Source organism: Bos grunniens, chromosome 25 (genome assembly GCF_055505025.1).
Source record: "Bos grunniens cultivar Pamir isolate PY7600 chromosome 25, Bosgru_T2T1.0, whole genome shotgun sequence".
In the NCBI taxonomy this organism is placed as follows: Eukaryota; Metazoa; Chordata; class Mammalia; order Artiodactyla; family Bovidae; genus Bos; species Bos grunniens.
This window is the reverse complement of record NC_141189.1, coordinates 1619744-1640630: the sequence shown is the minus strand read 5'-3', so window position 1 is coordinate 1640630 and position 20887 is coordinate 1619744. Positions and strand designations below refer to the sequence as shown.

Below are 20887 nucleotides of genomic sequence, written 5' to 3'. Positions count from 1 at the left end.
CAGGCCGTGCAGCCGCGGCTGCTGAGCGTTGCTCCCTGGAGCCCGTACCCCGCGACGAGAGAAGCCTCCAAGTGAGAAGCCTGTGCGCCGCAATTGGAGGAAGCCCACACACAGCAAAGAAGACCCAGCCCAGCCAAAAATCAAAAATAAAATTTTTTAAAACTTAAAAAAATCCAAATAGAACTAGGACAAATCGCTTTCCTCGGATCACACTGTGATGAAATTTGAATTTAAAAGCACAACCGAAAAAAGAAATAGCACCTAATTCTTGAAAGAAAAAATGTAATAGAACAAGACACTTGGTCTTCATTCTTGGGTCATAAAATTGAGAAAACAGTCTTCATGGGAACTCTTCCCTTCAGAGCCTGTGGGAAACAGCCAGACCATCGCTGAGAAGAAAAGTCACAGGTTTAAATATTTATGTTATTGAACAAGAAAGAGTGAATATGTATGGATTAAACACCCAGTCCAAGAACTTGGAAAAGGAAGACAGAATTAACCTTAGCAAAGGAGAAGTACGAATTTGTAAAGATCAAAGCGGAAGTTAATGAGAAAGTGAAAAATGGTAGAAATAACAAATAAATCCAAATGCCTGTGCTTTGAAAACAAACCAGTAAAACATTAATTATTCACAATCCTAGTGAAAAATTAATAGAAACCATCACCACCCGAACTAAGAAATAAGAGTAGTTAGCTTGGAGTTGCTGCCTGGGCGGGGCGGGTGAGGAGAGCATGTCCTGGGCACCAAAGGCCCCGGTCTGACCTGGACGAGGCTCCCCATGTGCAGCCACGCAGAGCCCTGGAGCGGGACACACAGGGTGAGCACTGCCCCGCACACGCGCCTCCCCGCAGCGCTGAGGAGGACAGCCAGAAGCACCGTCAGAGAGAACCCTGGAGAGAGAATCACGAGGCCTAGGAGTCCGTTAAAAGCTAGGAATTATGTCACAACTCTGTTTAAAGTGAAAACCTGAAAGAGATGAATCATTTTCTACTAAAATATAACCCACAAATACTGACTCCAGAAGAGAGAAATTTCAAACAGACCAGTTACTCAGTTCAGTTCAGTCGCTCAGTCGTGTCCGACTCTTTTCGACCCCATGAATCGCAGCACGCCAGGCCTCCCTGTCCATCACCAACTCCCAGAGTTCACTCAGACTCACGTCCATCGAGTCAGTGATGCCATCCAGCCATCTCATCCTCTGTCGTCCCCTTCTCCTCCTGCCCCCAATCCCTCCCAGCATCAGAGTCTTTTCTAGTGAGTCAACTCTTCACATGAAGTGGCCAAAGGACTGGAGTTTCAGCTTTAGCATCATTCCTTCCAAAGAAATCCCAGGGCTGATCTCCTTCAGAATGGACTGGTTGGACCTCCTTGCAATCCAAGGGATTCTCAAGAGTCTTCTCCAACACCACAGTTCAAAAGCATCAATTCTTCGGCGCTCAGCCTTCTTCATAGTCCAACTCTCACATCCATACATGACCACAGGAAAAACCATAGCCTTGACTAGACGGACCTTTGTTGGCAAAGTAATGTCTCTGCTTTTGAATATGCTATCTAGGTTGGTCATAACTTTTCTTCCAAGGAGTAAGCGTCTTTTAATTTCATGGCTGCAGTCACCATCTGCAGAAGAAATGGAGTAGCCATCATGGTCAACAAAAGAGTCCAAAATGCAGTACTTGGATGCAATCTCAAAAATAACAGAATGATCTCTGTTCATTTCCAAGGTAAACCATTCAATATCACAGTAATCCAAGTCTATGCCCCCACCAGTAACGGTGAAGAAGCTGAAGTTGAACGGTTCTATGAAGACCTACAAGACCTTTTAGAACTAACACCCAAAAAAGATGTCCTTTTCATTATAGGGGACTAGAATGCAAAAGTAGGAAGTCAAGAAACACCTGGAGTAACAGGCAAATTTGGCCTTGGAGCACGGAATGAAGCAGGGCAAAAGCTAATAGAGTTCTGCCAAGAGAACGCACTGGTCATAGCAAACACCCTCTTCCAACAACACAAGAGAAGACTCTACACATGGACATCACCAGATGGTCAACACCGAAATCAGATTGATTATATTCTTTGCAGCCAAAGGTGGAGAAGCTCTATACAGTCAACAACAAAAAAAAGACCAGTTACTACCAACTTGTAAAAAACAAACAAATGGCCACCTCTGTGGCCCCGCCAGCAAACAGGAAGAGACGGAAAGGCATGAGACTGAGTGTGAGCCCCAGGGAAATCCCGCTGCAGCTCCAGTGCCATCCACACTGCCCAGGCTGCCCGGGCACAGGGCAGGGAAGCTTGGGTCGTATGGACGCCAACTCCGCAGGGGCCTGCCTGTGCCGCGTGCGTCCACACATGTTGGGGTGGGACGTGCGCAGGGCTTCTCCAGGACAGGCTGCCGCTCCAATCCTGGGCTGTCAGCTCGCAGGACGTCTGCTCCGTATTTGCCAAAAACTCGCTTGAGTTTTGACAGTCGGTCTTAAGATCCCTTAATAACATACGGGTAATTTCTCAGCACGAATGTATTCATTTCAAGCGAAAACCAACACGCTCGCTGTAAATAGGAAGATGCTAGATTAGTTCTACCGAAGCCACCAAGCGGTCAGCAGTGCCCGGTGTTAGAACCGTAGCCTGGTGATCTGGAGATTGCAGTGGTCACTGTTGGACAGGAAGAGATGCAGGACTGGTGCTGGGGAGGAGCAGGGACGCGGCCGGGGCGAGACGGTCGGCCAGCAGGCCTCGCAGCCCACTTGAGACACCACAAGGCAGTGGGTGGCAGAGCCAACACACAGAAACTTGACGGAGCCTGTGTCTACAGATGACAAGTCAGACGATGAGGAAAACCCTCCCTCCTACTCCAGCAGCAGTAAGACATGGGCGGACGCAGGAGCCGAGGGTCCTGACGGACAAGCCGGCTCCGCCTTCGGCCGAGCCCTGGGACATGCCCCAGGTTCCTGAGAACGGGCCGTTTGGGTTCTTTTTTTAAATTATGGGGTGGGAGGGGCAGGAGAGAGAGGGCCTAGGATTCTTGTCAACAGGACGTTGGAAGCTGACCTGGTTACAGACAGGACGGCTGGGCCCCGCCCTGAAGCCCAGCAGGACCCGTGGGGCCTTCCCCGCCTCTCGTCTGTGAAAGACCTTTGCCTCCCAGGCTGTCCCCCAGTTCCAAAGAGCAAGTGTAATCAGAAAAGCAAGAAAACGCAGAAACAGAGGGAAACAGTCAAGCAAGCTGGGACAGTAATGAGTTGGCTCTAGCACGAAGCGCAGGGCCTTCAGTTCCCCCTCGAGGCAGTGGGTAACTTCCTGGCCCGTGCGCTTGCTTGTCTTGCAGATGCTGAGACGCCTGCCAGCTCGAAGGCGTTCACTAGGTCCTGGCCCCCTGCACGTCGGCCCAAGGCCAGGCCGATCCAGAAGGTTGATGGTATTGACGCCCAAAACACCTGCCAGTTACCTCCTCACAGCAGAGCAGAAGAATGCCCGCAGGCCGCTCAGACACCCACAGCCCTCGCCGCGATCTTTTCTTTAAAAGCCCTCCCTGAAAGCCGCTGGGGGTTCGGGGCCTTGGGCTTGAGCAGCCCAAGCTCCTCGCCCGCCCTGGGCTGGGCACCCTGCAGTGAACACTCGGGTCACCGCAGCCTGTGAGCGACTGATTGCCGCGCGTTGTGCGGTGACGACATCAGATGGGACTGCAGGTGGACTTGCAGCTCTGGGACTTGGCCTGCGCGGTCGGCTCATGCCCAGGGGACCGGCATGTCTGAGCCGCCGGACGGGAAGCAGGTCAGACGTTGGTTGGCAGGAGGGTGGCTGTCAGGGGCGGTTCCGGGAGCCGTGACAGTGAACTGGGCACTCTCTGTGTGCGGATCTGGAAATGCCTCCAAGTGTACCACGTGAAAAAAATTTAACGTACAGAACAAGGTTAGAATACATACAGAATAACGTTTTTATGGAACGTCAGCCTTATAACTGGTAAATGCGTGAGCCGAGCCTGGGGCTGCAGTCTGGGAGAGGAGCCAGGCAAGGCTGGAGGGAGGCTTCTCCACTTCACCGGTCTGAGTGCGATTCCTGAGGCTGCAAAGCGCCCGTGGGTTCCAGGATGAGGTGTGTAGTCCTCTGGCAGGGCCTGGCACCAGGGCTGTGGGTCTCCAGGAGAGACCACCACCGCGCCCTGCTGCCAGATCAGCCCCCGCCTGCATAGAACAGGGACCAACCCGGACCACCTGCCAGGCCCACGTTCCCCCAGGGAAGACCCTTCTAGGTCCAGGGACGTTCGTGTCCACTGGTCTGTTTGATCGTGACCATGAAGGTGGACACAGTGAGGAGGGGGTGCTCCTGGGTGACCACCACTGGCCGCTAGGTAGGAGGGGGCGTGGATGGCATCAGAGAGGAGGGACTGGGCACTTGGGGGCGGCAGCACACGGGCAGCTTGGTTCCCAGGAGGAGCTTTGTCCAAGGCTCCGGCTTCTGAGCAGAGGTCTGGGGCTCTGGACACAGTGGACGCCGCTGCTCTTGAACACGGCCGGGTTCTGCTCTGCTCGTGCCACCACGTGGCGCAGGCATCACTGGTGCCGGGTAGTGAATCTGGCCATCGCCCTGACGAAGGGGCCCTGCCAAGGGCACCTGCCACCTCTGGGGCACGTGCAGCTATCGTGGCGGGAGCTGGGCTGTGTCTTTCAGCGCCAGGAGAGGCGGAGGAGCTGGGTGTGGGCCTGCGTGTAACTCAGTTCTGCCGAGGCTGTTCTGGGAGCTGGTCCCCAGGGTGCTTGTGCTTGGTCTGCGCTCCGGCGGGCAGGCTCAGGTCTCCCAGGCCCGCTGGCCCATTTAGGGGCAGGGTCTCCTCCGGGGACCTGACGGCTGATTGGGGCGTCACACGACTGCGTGTCTGGAGCCCAGGAATCCCTCAAGTCAGGTCACCCAAGGAGGCGCTCACAGAACTGGCCTGGAGGGCTTGGTTCAAGAGGCAGTGCAGCAGGCGTCAGCCCGGCCACAGATCCCGCATTGAGGACACCGCCTCACTCCCAGCCGGGGCCTGCGGCTGGTGTGGACCCCACGAGGAGCCTTCCCGGCATCCCCTGTCCCCTCGGGGGCTCGGCGGGGAACTAAACGGGGTTAAGGTCCTCCCTGGGCGTCAGGACAGCCAGACCAGCAGGAGTCCCCGGGTCGGGCAGCGGGCCAAGAAGGGAGAATGCCGATGGCCGATGCAGGCCAGGAACAGCCTAGCTGGGTGACAGTGACCCACACACGGGGGACCGGGCTGGCTGGGGTCAGGGATGGCAGGCCCTGGGGGTGGGCTGCAGAACGGCCGGAGGCCAGTGTGGGGACAGTGGTCCTGTGCCTGCGGCCGGCCGCCTGGCCTGGGGCGTCCTTCCGCCTGCTGTGTCCCATCGGGGCCCTCAGAGCCCAGGGCAGCTCTGGCCGAGCGTGCTATGGCTGGGGTCAGCCCCACCCCTGTCCCCCTTGGATCCACGGCTGGGTCTCCGCCCTGCTCTTCTCCAGCCTCATCTTGCCCCCGCCCCCACCACTTGTTACAACAGCTCACTTCCTGGTTGCCTTCCGCACAGTCTGTGCAACTTGACATCCTGTTGAGGACGCTGACGTCCAAAATAAATAACGGATCAGGACTATCAGAACCGATCAGAGTGCTGCCGCGCTGGAATACGTTCTTTCCAGCTGCTGGGTCTCCTTGCCTCAGATTCTGACGTTTCCCCTCAATGTGACTATGTCTCCCTCCGTAGCTGTTGTGGAGACAAGAACTAAAACGCTGAAGCTGTGTTTGCGGGAGGCCTGGCGGCAGACGGGAGCCCAGGGAGGAGGGTCTCCTCACCTGCCCCCACACAGAGAAGTGGCTGTGCCCCCGGGCTCCTGGGGCCCATGGTCCAGGCTGACCTCTCACCCGTGTCTCTCGGCCTGTGGTCCAGGCTGACCTCTCGCCCGTGTCTCCCGGCCTGTGGTCCAGGCTGACCTCTCGCCCGTGTCTCCTGGCCTGTGGTCCAGGCTGACCTCTGACCCGTGTCTCCCGGCCTGTGGTCCAGGCTGACCTCTCACCCGTGTCTCCTGGCCTGTGGTCCAGGCTGACCTCTCACCTGTGTCTCCCGGGACCCTGGTCCAGGCTGACCTCTCGCCCATGTCTCCCGGCCTATGGTCCAGGCTGACCTCTCGCCCGTGTCTCCCAGCCTGTGGTCCAGGCTGACCTCTCACCTGGGTCTCCTGGGCTCCTGGTCCAGGCTGACCTCTCACCCGTGTCTCCCAAGCCCCTGGTCCAGGCTGACCTCTTGCCCATGTCTCCTCACAGCTGGAGATGGAGCTGAAGATACTGAAGTCACAGGCGGCCCCGGCTGAGCAGAGCTTCCTATTCTCCAGGGAGGAGGTGAGCTCACTCAGGTGCGTCCTGCCCTCCTGCCCTGTGCCCACCCCCCCTCTGTCTGGCCCCCCTGTGCCCAGCTCCCCTGTGCCCAGCCCCCCTGTGCCCACCCTGCTGTGCTGTCTTCACAAGTCTCCCCTCTCCACCCCCACACCGGGTTGGCCGTTGCTCAGCAGCTTCCTCCTGCCCCGAGCCTGGCAGACAGCAGGGTGCCCCGCGTGGCACTTTCTGCAGGGACCTGACTCTGCTTCACCTGCGGGTGTGCACTCGTAACGACAGGAGGTGTCTCCTGCCTCCCCTGCCTCAGAGGAGGGCACAGCTACAGAGGGACGTGGACCCTCAGCTACCACCCACAACCCGGGCAGAAGCAGAACCCGCCCCCGCGGGCCTGGGCCTGGTGTGTGAACCACGGCGAGGGTGAGGCTGCCCCTGGACCCTGGTGCCCACTGGCTGAGGGCTCGGTCTGGAGGAGAGCCGTTATGGGAGCCCTGCGTTTGATCAAGGAGGCTTTTGCAGCCCCACGCCCCTCCCGACCAGGGCCGCTCCTTCAGGAGGAAGCCCACTCACCAGTCAGAGGCCTCCTCTGCCTGCCTGCAGACACCCCCGGGAGCACAGCTCCTGCAGCCATGTTTGGGTCCCAGGCCTGCTGCGCCCCTGCTGCCCAGCTGCAGGAACTGGGGGGCGTCCCAGCTGGGGCTGTGCCCAGCTGCCACTCCTGCACTGATCCTGCGGCAGGCGGGAGGGGCAGCCTCCCCCCAGAGCAGAGCCTCTGGGCCCGGGGTCCTCGCCTGCCCCGCGCTGCCCTCTGGAGGACCAAGGGCCGTCTGCTGTCCAGGGTCCTGAAACGTCACGGCCGTGCTGCCGTGTGTCTGGTGCTGGACGGTCGGTGGCCTTTCGGTCTGGCGTCTCACACTCTCCAGCTCTTGGAAAGTCCCTTCAATTATTCACTGGTCATTTTTCCTCTTCTGTTTTCTCTGGTTTCTTTCTGAAGCTGTTACTCAGATGTTGAACTTTCTGGATGCTTTCTGTTATAAAAACACTTTTGATCCTGTTTTCTATCATTGGGCTTTACTTTCTATAAAATGTTCTCAAGTTATCAGCCCATTCATTCTTTATTTCTGGTGTTATACTCTTAATTTCTTGAGGGTTTTTTTTTTTTTTTGGTAGCATTGTTCTTTGAGTATTCCCTTATGTAAAATGTGTTCACTAGCTCTTTGATGTCATAATGGGACTTTCTGAAGTTTCCTTCAGTCCATACCCCCTTCTGTTTACGCTGCTTTCTCTGTCAGCGTGGTGGCTGGGGGGAAGGCCTCCTGCTGATGCTGTGCCTGCAGTCCTGGCAGTCCTGGTGGTCTACTCACAAGGAGGGGGCACTGACCCCTCCCGGTCCCACCTGAGCCCGATGGACTCTGCTGGTGGCTTCACTAGATCTACCGTGGCTGTTTCACGGGGAAGCCTCGTGTCTTCGGGGAAGAGCACTGTCTGGAGGTGGGCTGCCAGCTTCTGGGTGCAGAGCTGGGGCAGGACCAGGGTTTGGCGTTCGTGGACACGGCCCTTCAGTGCCCCACCAGCCGGGGCAGCTTGGCCCTCCACCTGGTGTCCCTCTGCTCCGAGACCTGCTCTCTTCTCTCTCAAGAAAATAAATCTCTGGTCTTCAGCAGGGGGTGAGGTCTTGCAGCTTGGTGCTTGGTGTGTCCAGGATGCAGTAGAGCCCACCCTACCTGGAGTCAGGACAAGACGACAATCGACAGACACCGGCGCCACAGCGACTCAGGCGGGGAACTGCCTGATGAGGGTTTTACAGCAGCAGCATAGGAACGCTTCTGCAAACAGTTACGCATCCTCTTTAAACAAATGATAAATTTCAATAAAGAAAAATCGTTGTTTTTTTTTTTTTTTTTGAAGAACCAAATGTAAATTATACACCTGAAAAATACAATAACCAAAATACAAAACTCACCAGGTAATAACACCCCACAGTAGACTGCCAGGCCAGTAGAAACCCCTCAGCAGAGCAGCTGGGAGACAGACTGAGCGCAAACAGGAGCAGAGCCTCAGGGACCCGTGGTCAGCAGACAGAGGGGCACCTCGCTTAGCTGGGGTCCCAGAGGGGAGAAGGGTGTTGAGGCTGAGAAGACACCCTAAGAAGTAATGACTAGCAGTTTCCCAAATCTGGTGAAGGGCATGAAACTACAGGTTTAAGAAGCTCAGTGGACCCCTTACATCCTCAAACCCAAGAAACCCGCACCGTGACATGTGCTGATCAACCTCCTGAAGATTAATCACGAAGGAAAAGTCTTGAAAGGAGCTGGAGAGAAACACTATTATCTGTGGGGACATGGATCTGAGCGGCAGCGAGTTTTTCATCTGAAAATGCAGAAGCCAGAGGAAGTGCACAACATTTTTCAAGTTCTGAGAGAAAAGAACTGTCAGCCAGCAAAAACACCCTACAGGGATGAAAGAAAAATCAGGACACCCTCCGCCGAAGCCAAGCTCAGAGAATTTGTCACCAGCAGACCTGCCCTTAATGAACGTCAGAGGAAGCTCCCGGACAGGAGGGGCACAGTGAGAGGGAAAAGCCTGGAAATTCGACAGGGAAAGGACAGTGGCACGGGCGAAAACAGGGAGAAGCGGCGGGGTAGCAGGCTGTCCTTGTGGTTCTGTGAGATCGTCCCCGAGGTGGAAGCCTGGAGCGTCCGCGATGCTGGTGCTCGGCACACGCGTGGCAGCCTCGAGCCCGCCTGATCCGACAGTGGGCAGCGGGTCTGAGCACTGGGAAGCCGCATCATGCATGCTCGTCTCCATGCTTCCAGCAACAGTAAAAAACACACACAACGCCGGGTATCCAAAACGCTGCAGAACGAGATTCTAGAAAGTGGCCAACGAACCCACAGGAAGGCGAAAGAAGGGAGACAGAGGGAACAGGGAGCATAAGTGAAGCGGCAGATGTGGCCATCGGGAGGTCGAGCTGCATTTAGTGTGAGCAACGTAAATGCATTCATTAGGAGGCAGATGGGCAGCGTGGATACACACACACAACCCGGTTACATCTTATCTGCAGGACTCACTTCAGCCGTGGATACACACACACAACCCGCTTACATCTTATCTGCAGGACTCACTTCAGCCGTGACAACACGGGTAGGTAGAGAGTAAAAGAACAAGAAATGGTGTGCGGGGCACGCATGAGTGTTTTTAAAGTAGGTGTGGCTTATGCCGATGGAACAATGTCAGGTAAAGTACGGCGGACCAAAAGGGACCCTGTGTGAGGCTCTGTCTGCACAGAAGCGTGACTTCCAACTCACGGAGCCGAGTGATGGCCTGGGACGAGGTGTGGGCAGATCCGCCTGTGCGGTCGGGGCCCGGCACAGTGCCCCCAGGAGCAGCAGGGCTGGCCTGAAAGGCGGCAGAGACGCGGAAGGACTGAGCAGGGCCCGAGCAACGTCCGCAGGAGGCACGGTGGGTGGACCGCGCCCGGCTCGCGGAACAGCACGTCCCGGAGTCAGCTTCACCCCCATGTGTGCTGTGTCCAGAGGGAGCTCGATCCGGAAGTCAGTGCCAGGGGAACCCAGGGGAGTCTCCTGGCATTTGGAGATTAAACACTCTGTTAAACAGCCCTTGTGTGAAAGAGGACGTCTCAAAGGAGAGACAGACAGCCAAGTGATGGTGAAAACAGACCTGTGAGTCTGTGGCTCAGGCAGTAGGAGAGCAGGCAGACGCCTGGTTTATAATCCAGTCTCCAGACCTTGGAAAAAGAAGGGCATAGGGAGCCCACAGCAAGCAGAAAGGAGGAACTCGTAAAGAGCAACTATAATGAAAGGAGAAAAACAGAAAATTACTGAGGCAAAAAGCCAGTTCTTGGAAAGTTAATGAACCTCCAGCAAAGGTGACGGGTGTAAAGGAGGCGGCGCAGAGCGTCAGGACCTGGAGGCGCGGGGGCCTCTGCAGCCTGGAGGCGCGGAGCGTCAGGACCTGGAGGCGCGGGGGCCTCTGCAGCCTGGAGGCGCGGAGCGTCAGGACCTGGAGGCGCGGGGGCCTCTGCAGCCTGGAGGCGCGGAGCGTCAGGACCTGGAGGCACGGGGGGGCCTCTGCAGCCTGGAGGCGCGGAGCATCAGGACCTGGAGGCACGGGGGCCTCTGCAGCCTGGAGGCGCGGAGCGTCAGGACCTGGAGGCGCGGGGGCCTCTGCAGCCTGGAGGCGCGGAGCGTCAGGACCTGGAGGCACGGGGGGGCCTCTGCAGCCTGGAGGCGCGGAGCGTCAGGACCTGGAGGCGCGGGGGCCTCTGCAGCCTGGAGGCGCGGAGCGTCAGGACCTGGAGGCGCGGGGGCCTCTGCAGCCTGGAGGCGCGGAGCGTCAGGACCTGGAGGCGCGGGGGCCTCTGCAGCCTGGAGGCGCGGAGCGTCAGGACCTGGAGGCACGGGGGCCTCTGCAGCCTGCAGCCTCTGGAGGACGTGGGGATGTTACGAGCAATTTATGCTCACAGCATCGTCAACTTGGGCACGACCGACCACTTCCTCAAAATCCAGGGACTCACACACCCCATCCAAGACGAGCTGGGTGATCTGTATCACCTGTGTGTGCGCACACTCAGCCATACCTGACGCTCTGCGGCCCCAAGGACTGCAGCCCTCCAGGCTCCTCTGTCCGTGGCATCTTTCAGAGAAGGATACTGGAGTGGGTTGCCATTTCCTCCTCCAGGGGATCTTCCCGACCCAGGGATGGAACTCTCGTCTCCTGTGTCGGCAGGCGGATTCTTTACCACTGAGCCACCTGGGAAGCCCACCTGCACTGTCCTGCAAACCTTGAAAACTGGAATTCACGATCACAGTGCTTCCCCAAAGGATGTTGCCAGGTCTGTGGGTTGTCTCTGGAGAACTGTAAACGCTGAGAGGATAGGTATCATCAGCTTTACACAGTCTGTTTAAACAGTGGAGGAGGAGGTGGCCCAGCTTGTGGGGCCTCTCCAGAGGGACGTTGGTCAGCTCGTGGCGGTGCTGGCCGCGGGTGTGTGCATGCGTAGCGGTACCCGTGGGGCCTGTGCTCCTTGTTACCATTGACAGAGGCTCCATGAAGAGGGCGTGGGCCTCCTCCTAAGTTTGTGTGGGTTCCTGTAATTTTTTACTGAGGAGTGGGGGAAAGAGAGAGGCTCCAAGCTGCTTTCAGAGGTGACTCCCCGTGATGCCGTTCCCGAGACCTTCTGGGCTGTTAGTGGTGGGAGGTTCCTGGCCTTTCCATGGCTGGCCCAGGGCTCGTCTCTTTTGTGTCGTTTACCATGTGCTTCTGTTTTCCAGCTTCTAAGGTTTTCTGGACGCTGTCATTTCTGTCTTCTTCGTTTTTGCAGAAGTGGGCCTCACGAGAAGTCAGGAAGGCCTGTGCTCTCGCCTTAAATGAATTTTGAGAGAGGTTGCACTTAAGTGTAAATGTAGAAGCCACCATCTTCAACTGAAGTCTGGCGATTTTTCTGTTCATAAGCGTTTTATGCACAGTGACCCCGCACCATGTAAACCCTGTCTCTCCACTTTGTCCTGCGACACTTTCCTGCGTTTCTGCAGCCTTCATGTAAACACTGACGCTTAGTTTGTCTCATACTACAGTTGACTGCTCCCCTTTTGGAACTTGAGTTATTTCATGTTTTCAGCTGCTGAGAACAAGCTGTGATGAATATTTCTGCATGAACCATTGTCTGTGTTTTTACATACACACACGCGTGTTTTCTGGGTCCCAGAAATCCGATGGTACTTGCATGTAGGATTCCGATGCGTTACGGTTTTGAAACCAAGACACACACCCCCCCCCCAACGCCCCCATCAGCAGCTCTCGTAATCATTGCGCCAAAACCGCTGACGTGCACCCCGTGCTTTCTGTGGGTCAGGCTCTGCACCCCAAGCTTTCCCTTCAGTGCTAGCCCTGAGGGATTTTAAATGCCCGTGTCATCAAGGCGTACTCCACATACGACAGGCTGTGTCCCTTGTAATGCCCAGTGTCGTGGGCACCAAGGGTGGGGCTGTGGGACTTGTCCCCCAGAGAGCAGATCTCGGACAGCATGTTATCTTTGGTGAAGCTTAAAATAATGATTGGACTTCCCTGGTTGCTTAGTGGTGAAGAGCCCTCCAGACAATGCAGGAGACACGGGTCCGATCCCTGAGTTGGGAAGATCCCCTGGAGAAGGAAATGGCAACCCACTCCAGTATCTTGCCTGGAAAAATCCCACAGACAGAGGAGCCTGGTGGGCTACAGTCCATGGAGTCGTAGAGTCGGACATGACTGAGCAGCACGCATGAAAACAATGAGTAAAGTGAAAGCTAGTCTGCGGGCAGGAATCACTCAGCAGAAATGGAGTGGCCATCATGGTCAACAAAAGAGTCTGAAATGCAGTACTTGGATGCAATCTCAAAAACGACAGAATGATCTCTGTTCGTTTCCAAGGCAAACCATTCAATATCACAGTAATCCAAGTCTATGCCCCAACCAGTAACGCTGAAGAAGCTGAAGTTGAACGGTTCTATGAAGACCTACAAGACCTTTTAGAACTAACACCCAAAAAAGATGTCCTTTTCATTATAGGGGACTAGAATGCAAAAGTAGGAAGTCAAGAAACACCAGGAGTAAAAGGCAAATTTGGCCTTGGAATACGGAATGAAACAGGGCAAAGACTAATAGAGTTTTGCCAAGAAAATGAACTGGTCATAGCAAACACCCTCTTCCAACAACACAAGAGAAGACTCTACACATGGACATCACCAGATGGTCAACACCGAAATCAGATTGATTATATTCTTTGCAGCCAAAGATGGAGAAGCTCTATATAGTCAATAAAAACAAGACCAGGAGCTGACTGTGGCTCAGACCATGAACTCCTTATTGCTAAATTCAGACTTAAATTGAATAAAGTAGGGAAAACCACTAGACCATTCAGGTATGACCTAAATCAAATCCCTTATGATTATACAGTGGAAGTGAGAAATAGATTTAAGGGCCTAGATCTGAGATAGAGTGCCTGATGAACTATGGAATGAGGTTCGTGACATTGTACAGGAGACAGGGATCAAGACCATTCCCATTGAAAAGAAATGCAAAAAAGCAAAATGGCTGTCTGGGGAGGCCTTACAAATAGCTGTGAAAAGAAGAGAAGCAAAAGGCAAAGGAGAAAAGGAAAGATATAAGCATCTGAATGCAGAGTTCCAAAGAATAGCAAGAAGAGATAAGAAAGCCTTCTTCAGTGATCAGTGCAAAGAAATAGAGGAAAACAACAGAATGGGAAAGACTAGGGATCTCTTCAAGAAAATCAGAGATACCAAAGGAACATTTCATGCAAAGATGAGCTCGATAAACGACAGAAATGGTATGGACCTAACAGAAGCAGAAGATATTAAGAAGAGATGGCAAGAATACACAGAAGAACTGTACAAAAAAGATCTTCACGACCCAGATAATCACGATGGTGTGATCACTGACCTAGAGCCAGACATCCTAGAATGTGAAGTCAAGTGGGCCTTAGAAAGCCTCACTACGAACAAAGCTAGTGGAGGTGATGGAATTCCAGTGGAGCTATTCCAAATCCTGAAAGATGATGCTGTGAAAGTGCTGCACTCAATATGCCAGCAAATTTGGAAAACTCATCAGTGGCCATGGGACTGGAAAAGGTCAGTTTTCATTCCAATCCCAAAGAAAGGCAATGCCAAAGAATGCTCAAATTACCGCACAATTGCACTCATCTCACATGCTAGTAAAGTAATGCTCAAAAATTCTCCAAGCCAGGCTTCAGCAATATGTGAACCGTGAACTTCCTGATGCTCAAGCTGGTTTTAGAAAAGGCAGAGGAACCAGAGATCAAATTGCCAACCTCCGCTGGATCAGGGAAAAAGCAAGAGAGTTCCAGAAAAACATCTGTTTCTGCTTTATTGACTATGCCAAAGCCTTTGACTGTGTGGATCACAATAAACTGTGGAAAATTCTGAAAGAGATGGGAATACCAGACCACCTGATCTGCCTCTTGAGAAATTTGTATGCAAGTCAGGAAGCAACAGTTAGAACTGGACATGAAACAATAGACTGGTTCCAAATAGGAAAAGGAGTTGTCAAGGCTGTATATTGTCACCCTGCTTATTTAACTTCTATGCAGAGTACATCATGAGAAACGCTGGACTGGAAGAAGCACAAGCTGGAATCAAGATTGCCAGGAGAAATATCAATAACCTCAGATATGCAGATGACACCACCCTTATGGCAGAAAGTGAAGAGGAACTCAAAAGCCTCTTGATGAAAGTAAAAGTGGAGAGTGAATAAATTTGCTTAAAGCTCAACATTCAGAAAACGAAGATCATGGCATCTGGTCCCACCACTTCATGGGAAATAGATGGGGAAACAGTGGAAACAGTGTCAGACTTTATTTTGGGGGGCTCCAAAATCACTGCAGATGGTGACTGCAGCCATGAAATTAAAAGACGCTTACTCCTTGGAAGGAAAGTTATGACCAACCTAGATAGCAGAGACATTACTTTGCCAACAAAGGTTCGTCTAGTCAAGGCTGTGGTTTTTCCTGTGGTCATGTATGGATGTGAGAGTTGGACTGTGAAGAAGGCTGAGTGCTGAAGAATTGATGCTTTTGAACTGTGGTGTTGGAGAAGACTCTTGAGAGTCCCTTGGACTGCAAGGAGATCCAACCAGTCCATTCTGAAGGAGATCAGCCCTGGGATTTCTTTGGAAGGACTGATGCTGAAGCTGAAACTCCAGTACTTCGGCCACCTCATGCGAAGAGTTGATTCATTGGAAAAGACCCTGATGCTGGGAGGGATTGGGGGCAGGAGGAGAAGGGGACGACAGAGGATGAGATGGCTGGATGGCATCACTGACTCATGGACGTGAGTCTGAGTGAACTCCAGGAGTTGGTGATGGACAGGGAGGCCTGGCGTGCTGCGATTCATGGGGTCGCAAAGAGTCGGACACAACTGAGCAACTGATCTGATCTGATCTGAGTCTGCTTTTGCTTATCACCATGTTCCTTCAGATCTGAAGAATGTCAGTAATCAAATACTCCTCTTCCACCCACCCACCCCCATCAGACACCACAGTCACACTTGACAGATAAGTGCCCCTGCTTGTAATCACCATCACGATAAGCTACCGAATATATACTAGGAGACTTGCTGTCTTTTCGCTATTGTGGTTCAGTTGCTTAGTCGTGTCCAACTCTGCAACCCATGAACTGCAGCACGCCAGGCTTCCCTGTCCTTCACTGTCTCCTGGAGTTTGCTCAAACTCCTGTCCGTCGAGTCGGTGATGCCATTCAGCCATCTTATCCTCTGTCTCCCCCTTCTCCTCCTGCCCTAAATCTTTCCCAGCATCAGAATCTTTTCCAGTGAGTCGGCTCTTCTCATCAGGTGGCCAAAGTGTTGGAGCTTCAATTTCAGCATCAGTCTTTCCAACGAGTATAGGAAAAAGACAAATTGTCTTTTTCTTGGTGTACAGTCCCAGGCATTTCAATTACTTGCCCCTTGATTGGAGCACAGACTGGTGCGGTCACTTCAAAGCCCCCTCCTCCTGCCAGCTTATGTCGCCCCGCACAGCCTGCTGCAGCCTCTGATCTGTCCTCTTCCCCACGGTTCCCTTTCTTTCTCAGTAATGTCCTATAAATGCAGTCCTACAATTTTACTCTCTTGAGCCCAGCGTCTTTCACTTAGCGTAAGTGAAATTCCTCCACGGTGCTGTCACCATGAAGCCCCTTATTTTCTGGTTACTGTAGCTTTCTACCAAGTTTGGAAATCAGGCAGTACAAGTTTTCCCAAGTTGTTCTTTTCCAAGGTTGTTTCAACTCCTCTGACGTCTTAACCACGTTGTCTTCCTCTCCATGAACGTGGAATATCTCCCCATCTACTTAGTTTTCTGTAGTTTCTTTCAGCAGTCTTTTGCAGTTTTCACTATACGAATCTTTTACGTCCCGGGGTAAATTAAAACCTCAGTAGTTTGTTCTCTTTGACGCTCTTGTAAATGGACTGATTTTGTTAAATTCCTTTTTTTACAGATTTTTCATTGCTGTTGTTCAGAAATATGGCTGATTTTTATCTATATTGAAACATATTAGTCACTTCAGCCAAAGATTTGTTGATTTTGTTGATCTTTTCAAATAAGCAGCTTTTGGTTCTGTTGATTTTCTTACTGTTTTCCTGTTTTCTGTGTCATCTATCTCTATTCTAGTCTGTATTATTTTCTTCCTTCTAGCTTTGAGTTCAATTTGCTCTTCTGTTTCTAGTTTTTAAGATGTATAGTCATGTTATTGATTTGAGATCCTCCTCTTCCCTGGTGGCTCAGACAGTGAAGAATCTGCCTGCAATATGGGAGACCTGGGTTCAATCCCAGGATCGGGAAGATCCCCTGGAGAAGGGAACGGGTACCCACTCGAGTATTCCGGCCTGGAGAACCCTGTCGACAGAGGAGCCTGGCCTGCAGTCCATGGGGCTGCAAAGAGCAGGACACGACTGAGTGGCTTCTTTTCACATGTGGGGTTTAAGGCCGTAAACCCCCCAGGAGCCCGGCTGTCACTGCTGTCTTGTGTTTCCATTTTATTTTCTCCTTTCTTCTCTGATCTGTTGCTTAAGTCTGTTGTTTAGTTTTCACATATTTGTTTTGCAGTTTTTGTTCTATTATTGGGCTTTACTTTCATCTCATTGAGTTAATTCCATTAGATCAATAGATTTAGCTTACTGAGACTTGTTTTGCAGCCTGACATGTGGTCTTTTCTGGAGAATGCCCACATGCACTTGGCCGGAACGTGTCCTCTGCTGTTGGTCTGAGTCACGGGTTCCCAAGCGCTCTGTTTCCTGCCGTAGTTGCTCCTTTTTATAACTGGGTAGCAGTCCACTGATGGAAACCACAACTTAAACAAATGCGTCCCTTCACTTCTGAGGGATGTCTGTGTTGTTTCCAGCTCGGGGCAGTTATGACCGGAACTGCTGTGAACATTTGTGTGCAGGTTGTATAGGAGCAATGGTTTCCATTTCTCTAGGGTGGACAGGAGAAGGCGATGGCACCCACTCCAGTGTTCTTGCCTGGAGAATCCCAGGGACAGGGGAGCCTGGTGGGCTTCCGTCTGTGGGGTCGCACAGAGTCGGACACGACTGACCTGACTTAGCAGCAGCAGCAGCAGCAGCAGGGTAGATACCCCAAAGTGGAGTTTCTAAGTAATGTGTTCAGTGTGTGTTTGGCTTTGGAAAATAGTTTGATGGTTGTTTAAACAGAGCTGTTTGAGAGTTTGGGTTCTTCTGTGTCAGCGCTTGGTACTGTCAGCATCCTTATTTTACTTAGCCCTTCTGCTGGGTGTGTAACACTGCACACCACGGCTGTCTCACCGTGGCTTTTACGTGTATTTCCCACATGACTGATGATGTTGAACATATTTTCATTAGCTGCAACCTGCTTAACCTTTTTGGTGAGACATCTGTTTAAATATTTAGTTTTCTTGTTGCTGTTGTTTTTTTTGACTTATTGTTGAATTTTGCAATTTCTTTATTTATAGTGGATATGTTTGTCAAATATGTGATTTGCAAATATTTTCTTTTAGTCTGTAGCCTGTTTTTTTGAGTCTGAAAACTTCTTGCTTAGCCTTGCGTATCAAAGATGCTCCCCTATGTTTATTTCTTAAAATTTTATGATTCCACATTTTATATTTAAGCTTCTGACCCATGTTCAGTTGAAGTCTGTGTAAGACATGAGGTTTAGGTGAAGACTTACTTTTGCCTAAAGATGTTTAATTGCTTGCAGACAATCTATGGCAAAGGCTGTCCTTCCTTCACTGAATTGCTTTTATGCGTTTGTCACAAGTCAGTTGGGCGTATCTCTCTCTTTCCTGGACTCTCTGCTTCTCTGCATTGATCCCAGGGTTTATCTCATCAGCACTGTCTTGATTACTGGTGGCCTTGGGGTAAGTTAAAATCTGGCAGAGTGACTCGTCTGATTTCATGCTTCTTCAAAGTTGTTTTAGCTGTTCTAGTTCCTTTGACTTTCTGTATAAATTTTAAAGTTGGTTTGTCTAGATCTACCCTCCCCCCAAAAAAAAATCCTGCTGGGTTTTATTGGCTTTGTGTTAAGTCTGGGTGTCATTGGGGAAGAATTGACACTCTTGCCGTGTTGGGTCTCCCGTTCCATGAACGCAGTATCTGTTTATTTACATCTTTGCTTTTTTTTCGTCAGCATTTTGTCTTTTCATTATATAGATTCTGCGCGTTTTATTAGATTTATGCCTAAGTGTGTCTTTTTACATCAGTCGTAAGTCTTGTTTTACTTTGCCTTCCTGTTGTGTGCTACGACTGTACAGAAGCGGTGGATTCTTGAGTTGCTCGTCTCACATCCTGTGCCTTACCACATTCACTTTTCAGTTCCGTGAGGGTTTTGGTGTTTATTTTTGGTTGATTCCTTGGGGTCTTACTACGCAGATTCTGCTGTCTATAAATTATCTGAGCTTCCTTGGTGGCTCAGAAGAATCTGCCTGCAGTGCGGGAGACCCAGGTTCTATCCCTGGGTAGAGAAGATCCCCTGGGGAAGGGAATGGCTTCTCACTCCAGTGTTCTTGCCTGGAGAATTCCCTGGACAGAGGAGCCTGGCAGGCCACAGTCCGTGGGGCCACAAAAGAGTCAGACGTGACTGAGCAACTTTCATAAACTGCCTGTACCGGTTTTGTATCTTCTCTGAGTGGTGCGCCTGTGGTGCAGACGTTCAGGCTGGTGTTGCGGTGTCTGCCTCGCTCCTGGTCTTGGGGGCGCTCCTGGTCTTCTGCCGTCGAGAGCGGCGTTTGCTGTAGGTCTTTGTAGGTGTATCAGGATGTAGGCGTCCCCTCCATTCTTGTTCAGTCTTTTATTCTTGGTTTGTCATGAATAGATGCAGAACTTTGTCAAATCCTTTCTTTTTCCACAGATTGATACCTTTGTGTTTTTTCTTCTTTGAACTGCCAATATGGTAGATTATATTGATTTATTTTTCAATTGAGCCAGCCTGACATCACAAGATACGTCTCCTTGGCTGTCACTGTCCTTTCACATTGCTGGACACAGCTTGCCCGTGTTTTGCTGATGGTTGCTGAGGAGACCTGACAGGCGAGGCGGATCCGGACTCGAGGGCTCCCTGGACCTGCTTGAGCATCTGCCCCGGAACCAAAGTCTGCTGTCCACTGTTTACTATATTATGCCTTTCACCAGCTCCTCTGACACTAACAGGGGGCTCTCCCCGACCACCTTTCTCTGAAGGAAATCAACTTAGGGCTCTAGTTAATACGTCTCCTGGGCATGAAAGCAACATTTCAGTTCTAACCCCTCTGTTGGCATTCTAGCTTGCTTGGCAGGTTTATCCGTCCTCTTGCAGCTATCACACATGATTGTTCACAGCACCCCAATCACGACCTTTGAGCGGTGAAAAACTTTTGTTAGAATAACACTGCATTGTTGAGCCAATGCTTGCTTATCCATCGTGTGCCTGGGAGTACATTCGTTGATACAGTTGGAATGTAAAAGAGACAAGCAGTAGCCGTGGCATCAGCAACGTTAGACCTTTGCGTTAATAAGCTCTTTCTTTGTTGTAGCCCACCACACTTTTGCTCCATAAGAATGTAACTCTATTTAGTACTTTCTGCATGACTCAGCGCTCTTCACTTCTGGAAATGTGTAACTCAGGGTATAAAAGCTCCTTTTGAAAATAAAGCTGCACACCCACTTCACCTAAGCTTGGTCTCCCCATGTCATCTCTCTCGCCGACGCCGTTCATCCTGAGGGTATCCCTGGACTCTGCTGAGGCTGGACCCCGGCAGGTGGTGTTTCCGGTCATGAGGGACACGGGTGTGTGGGTTTTGTTTATTTTCTGTCCTCATCCATTTCTTTTCAAGCGTAATGCTGGCCTCCTGTGCCAAGCTGGGAATTATCCCTTCTCTTTTCTGGATGAGATTGTGTAGAATTAGCATTATTTCTTCATTAAATGTCTGTACCCTGTAAAACCATGTAGGCCTGGATATTTCAGTTGTGGAAGGGCTCTGAAGGCTGGGCTGTGGGTTTTGTGTGGGCGATGTGGCTGGGCCGTGGGCAGTTGTCCGTGTGCACGCCCCCGTGGCTCCTCTGTGTGTCTGCAGGGCCCGAGGTGGGCTGCCCCGTTCCTGGTGCTGCTGCCTGGCCTCTTCCGCTGGACCCTCACGATTTAATTGGTCTTTCCAGAGGAACGGTGGCAGATTTCTTTCATTTTTCTCATTGATTTCTGTGCTTTATTAGTTCCTTCTGTCTTCTTGCGTTGGGTGTACTTTTCCCTTTTTTTTTTTTTAGTTTCTTAAGGTAGGAGCTTAGATTGTTGATTTGAAGTTCTTGTTTTCTAATATAAGTGTTTAAGGCTACAGATTTCTCCCTAAGCACTGCTTCAGCTGCACCCCACACTCGACCCCGCACCTGAGGTCTGTCGTGTTCTCATTTTCATTCAGTCACGTGCTTTCTGTTTCATTTGTCATCTTCCTTAAACTGTGTCATTGTGATGTGCTGTCACGTTTCCCAGCGTCAATACTCCCCTCT

At 51.8% G+C, this 20887-nt stretch overlaps 1 protein-coding gene across 6 annotated transcripts in view; it reads left to right on the top strand.

Moving 5' to 3' along the window:
• MAD1L1 (mitotic arrest deficient 1 like 1) overlaps positions 1-20887 on the top strand; it is a 286697-nt gene that overhangs the window by 155589 nt on the left and 110221 nt on the right. For 2 of the 6 annotated variants that reach the window (XM_086376989.1, XM_086376994.1), the window contains one exon: positions 6285-6373. In XM_086376989.1, coding sequence (XP_086233115.1) covers positions 6285-6373 — 89 coding nt within the window. Of the gene's footprint in view, positions 1-3326; positions 3940-6284; positions 6374-8011; positions 20059-20887 lie in introns of those variants that run through there. The other 4 variants (XM_086376993.1, XM_086376990.1, XM_086376991.1 and 1 more) reach the window with 3 other exon arrangements.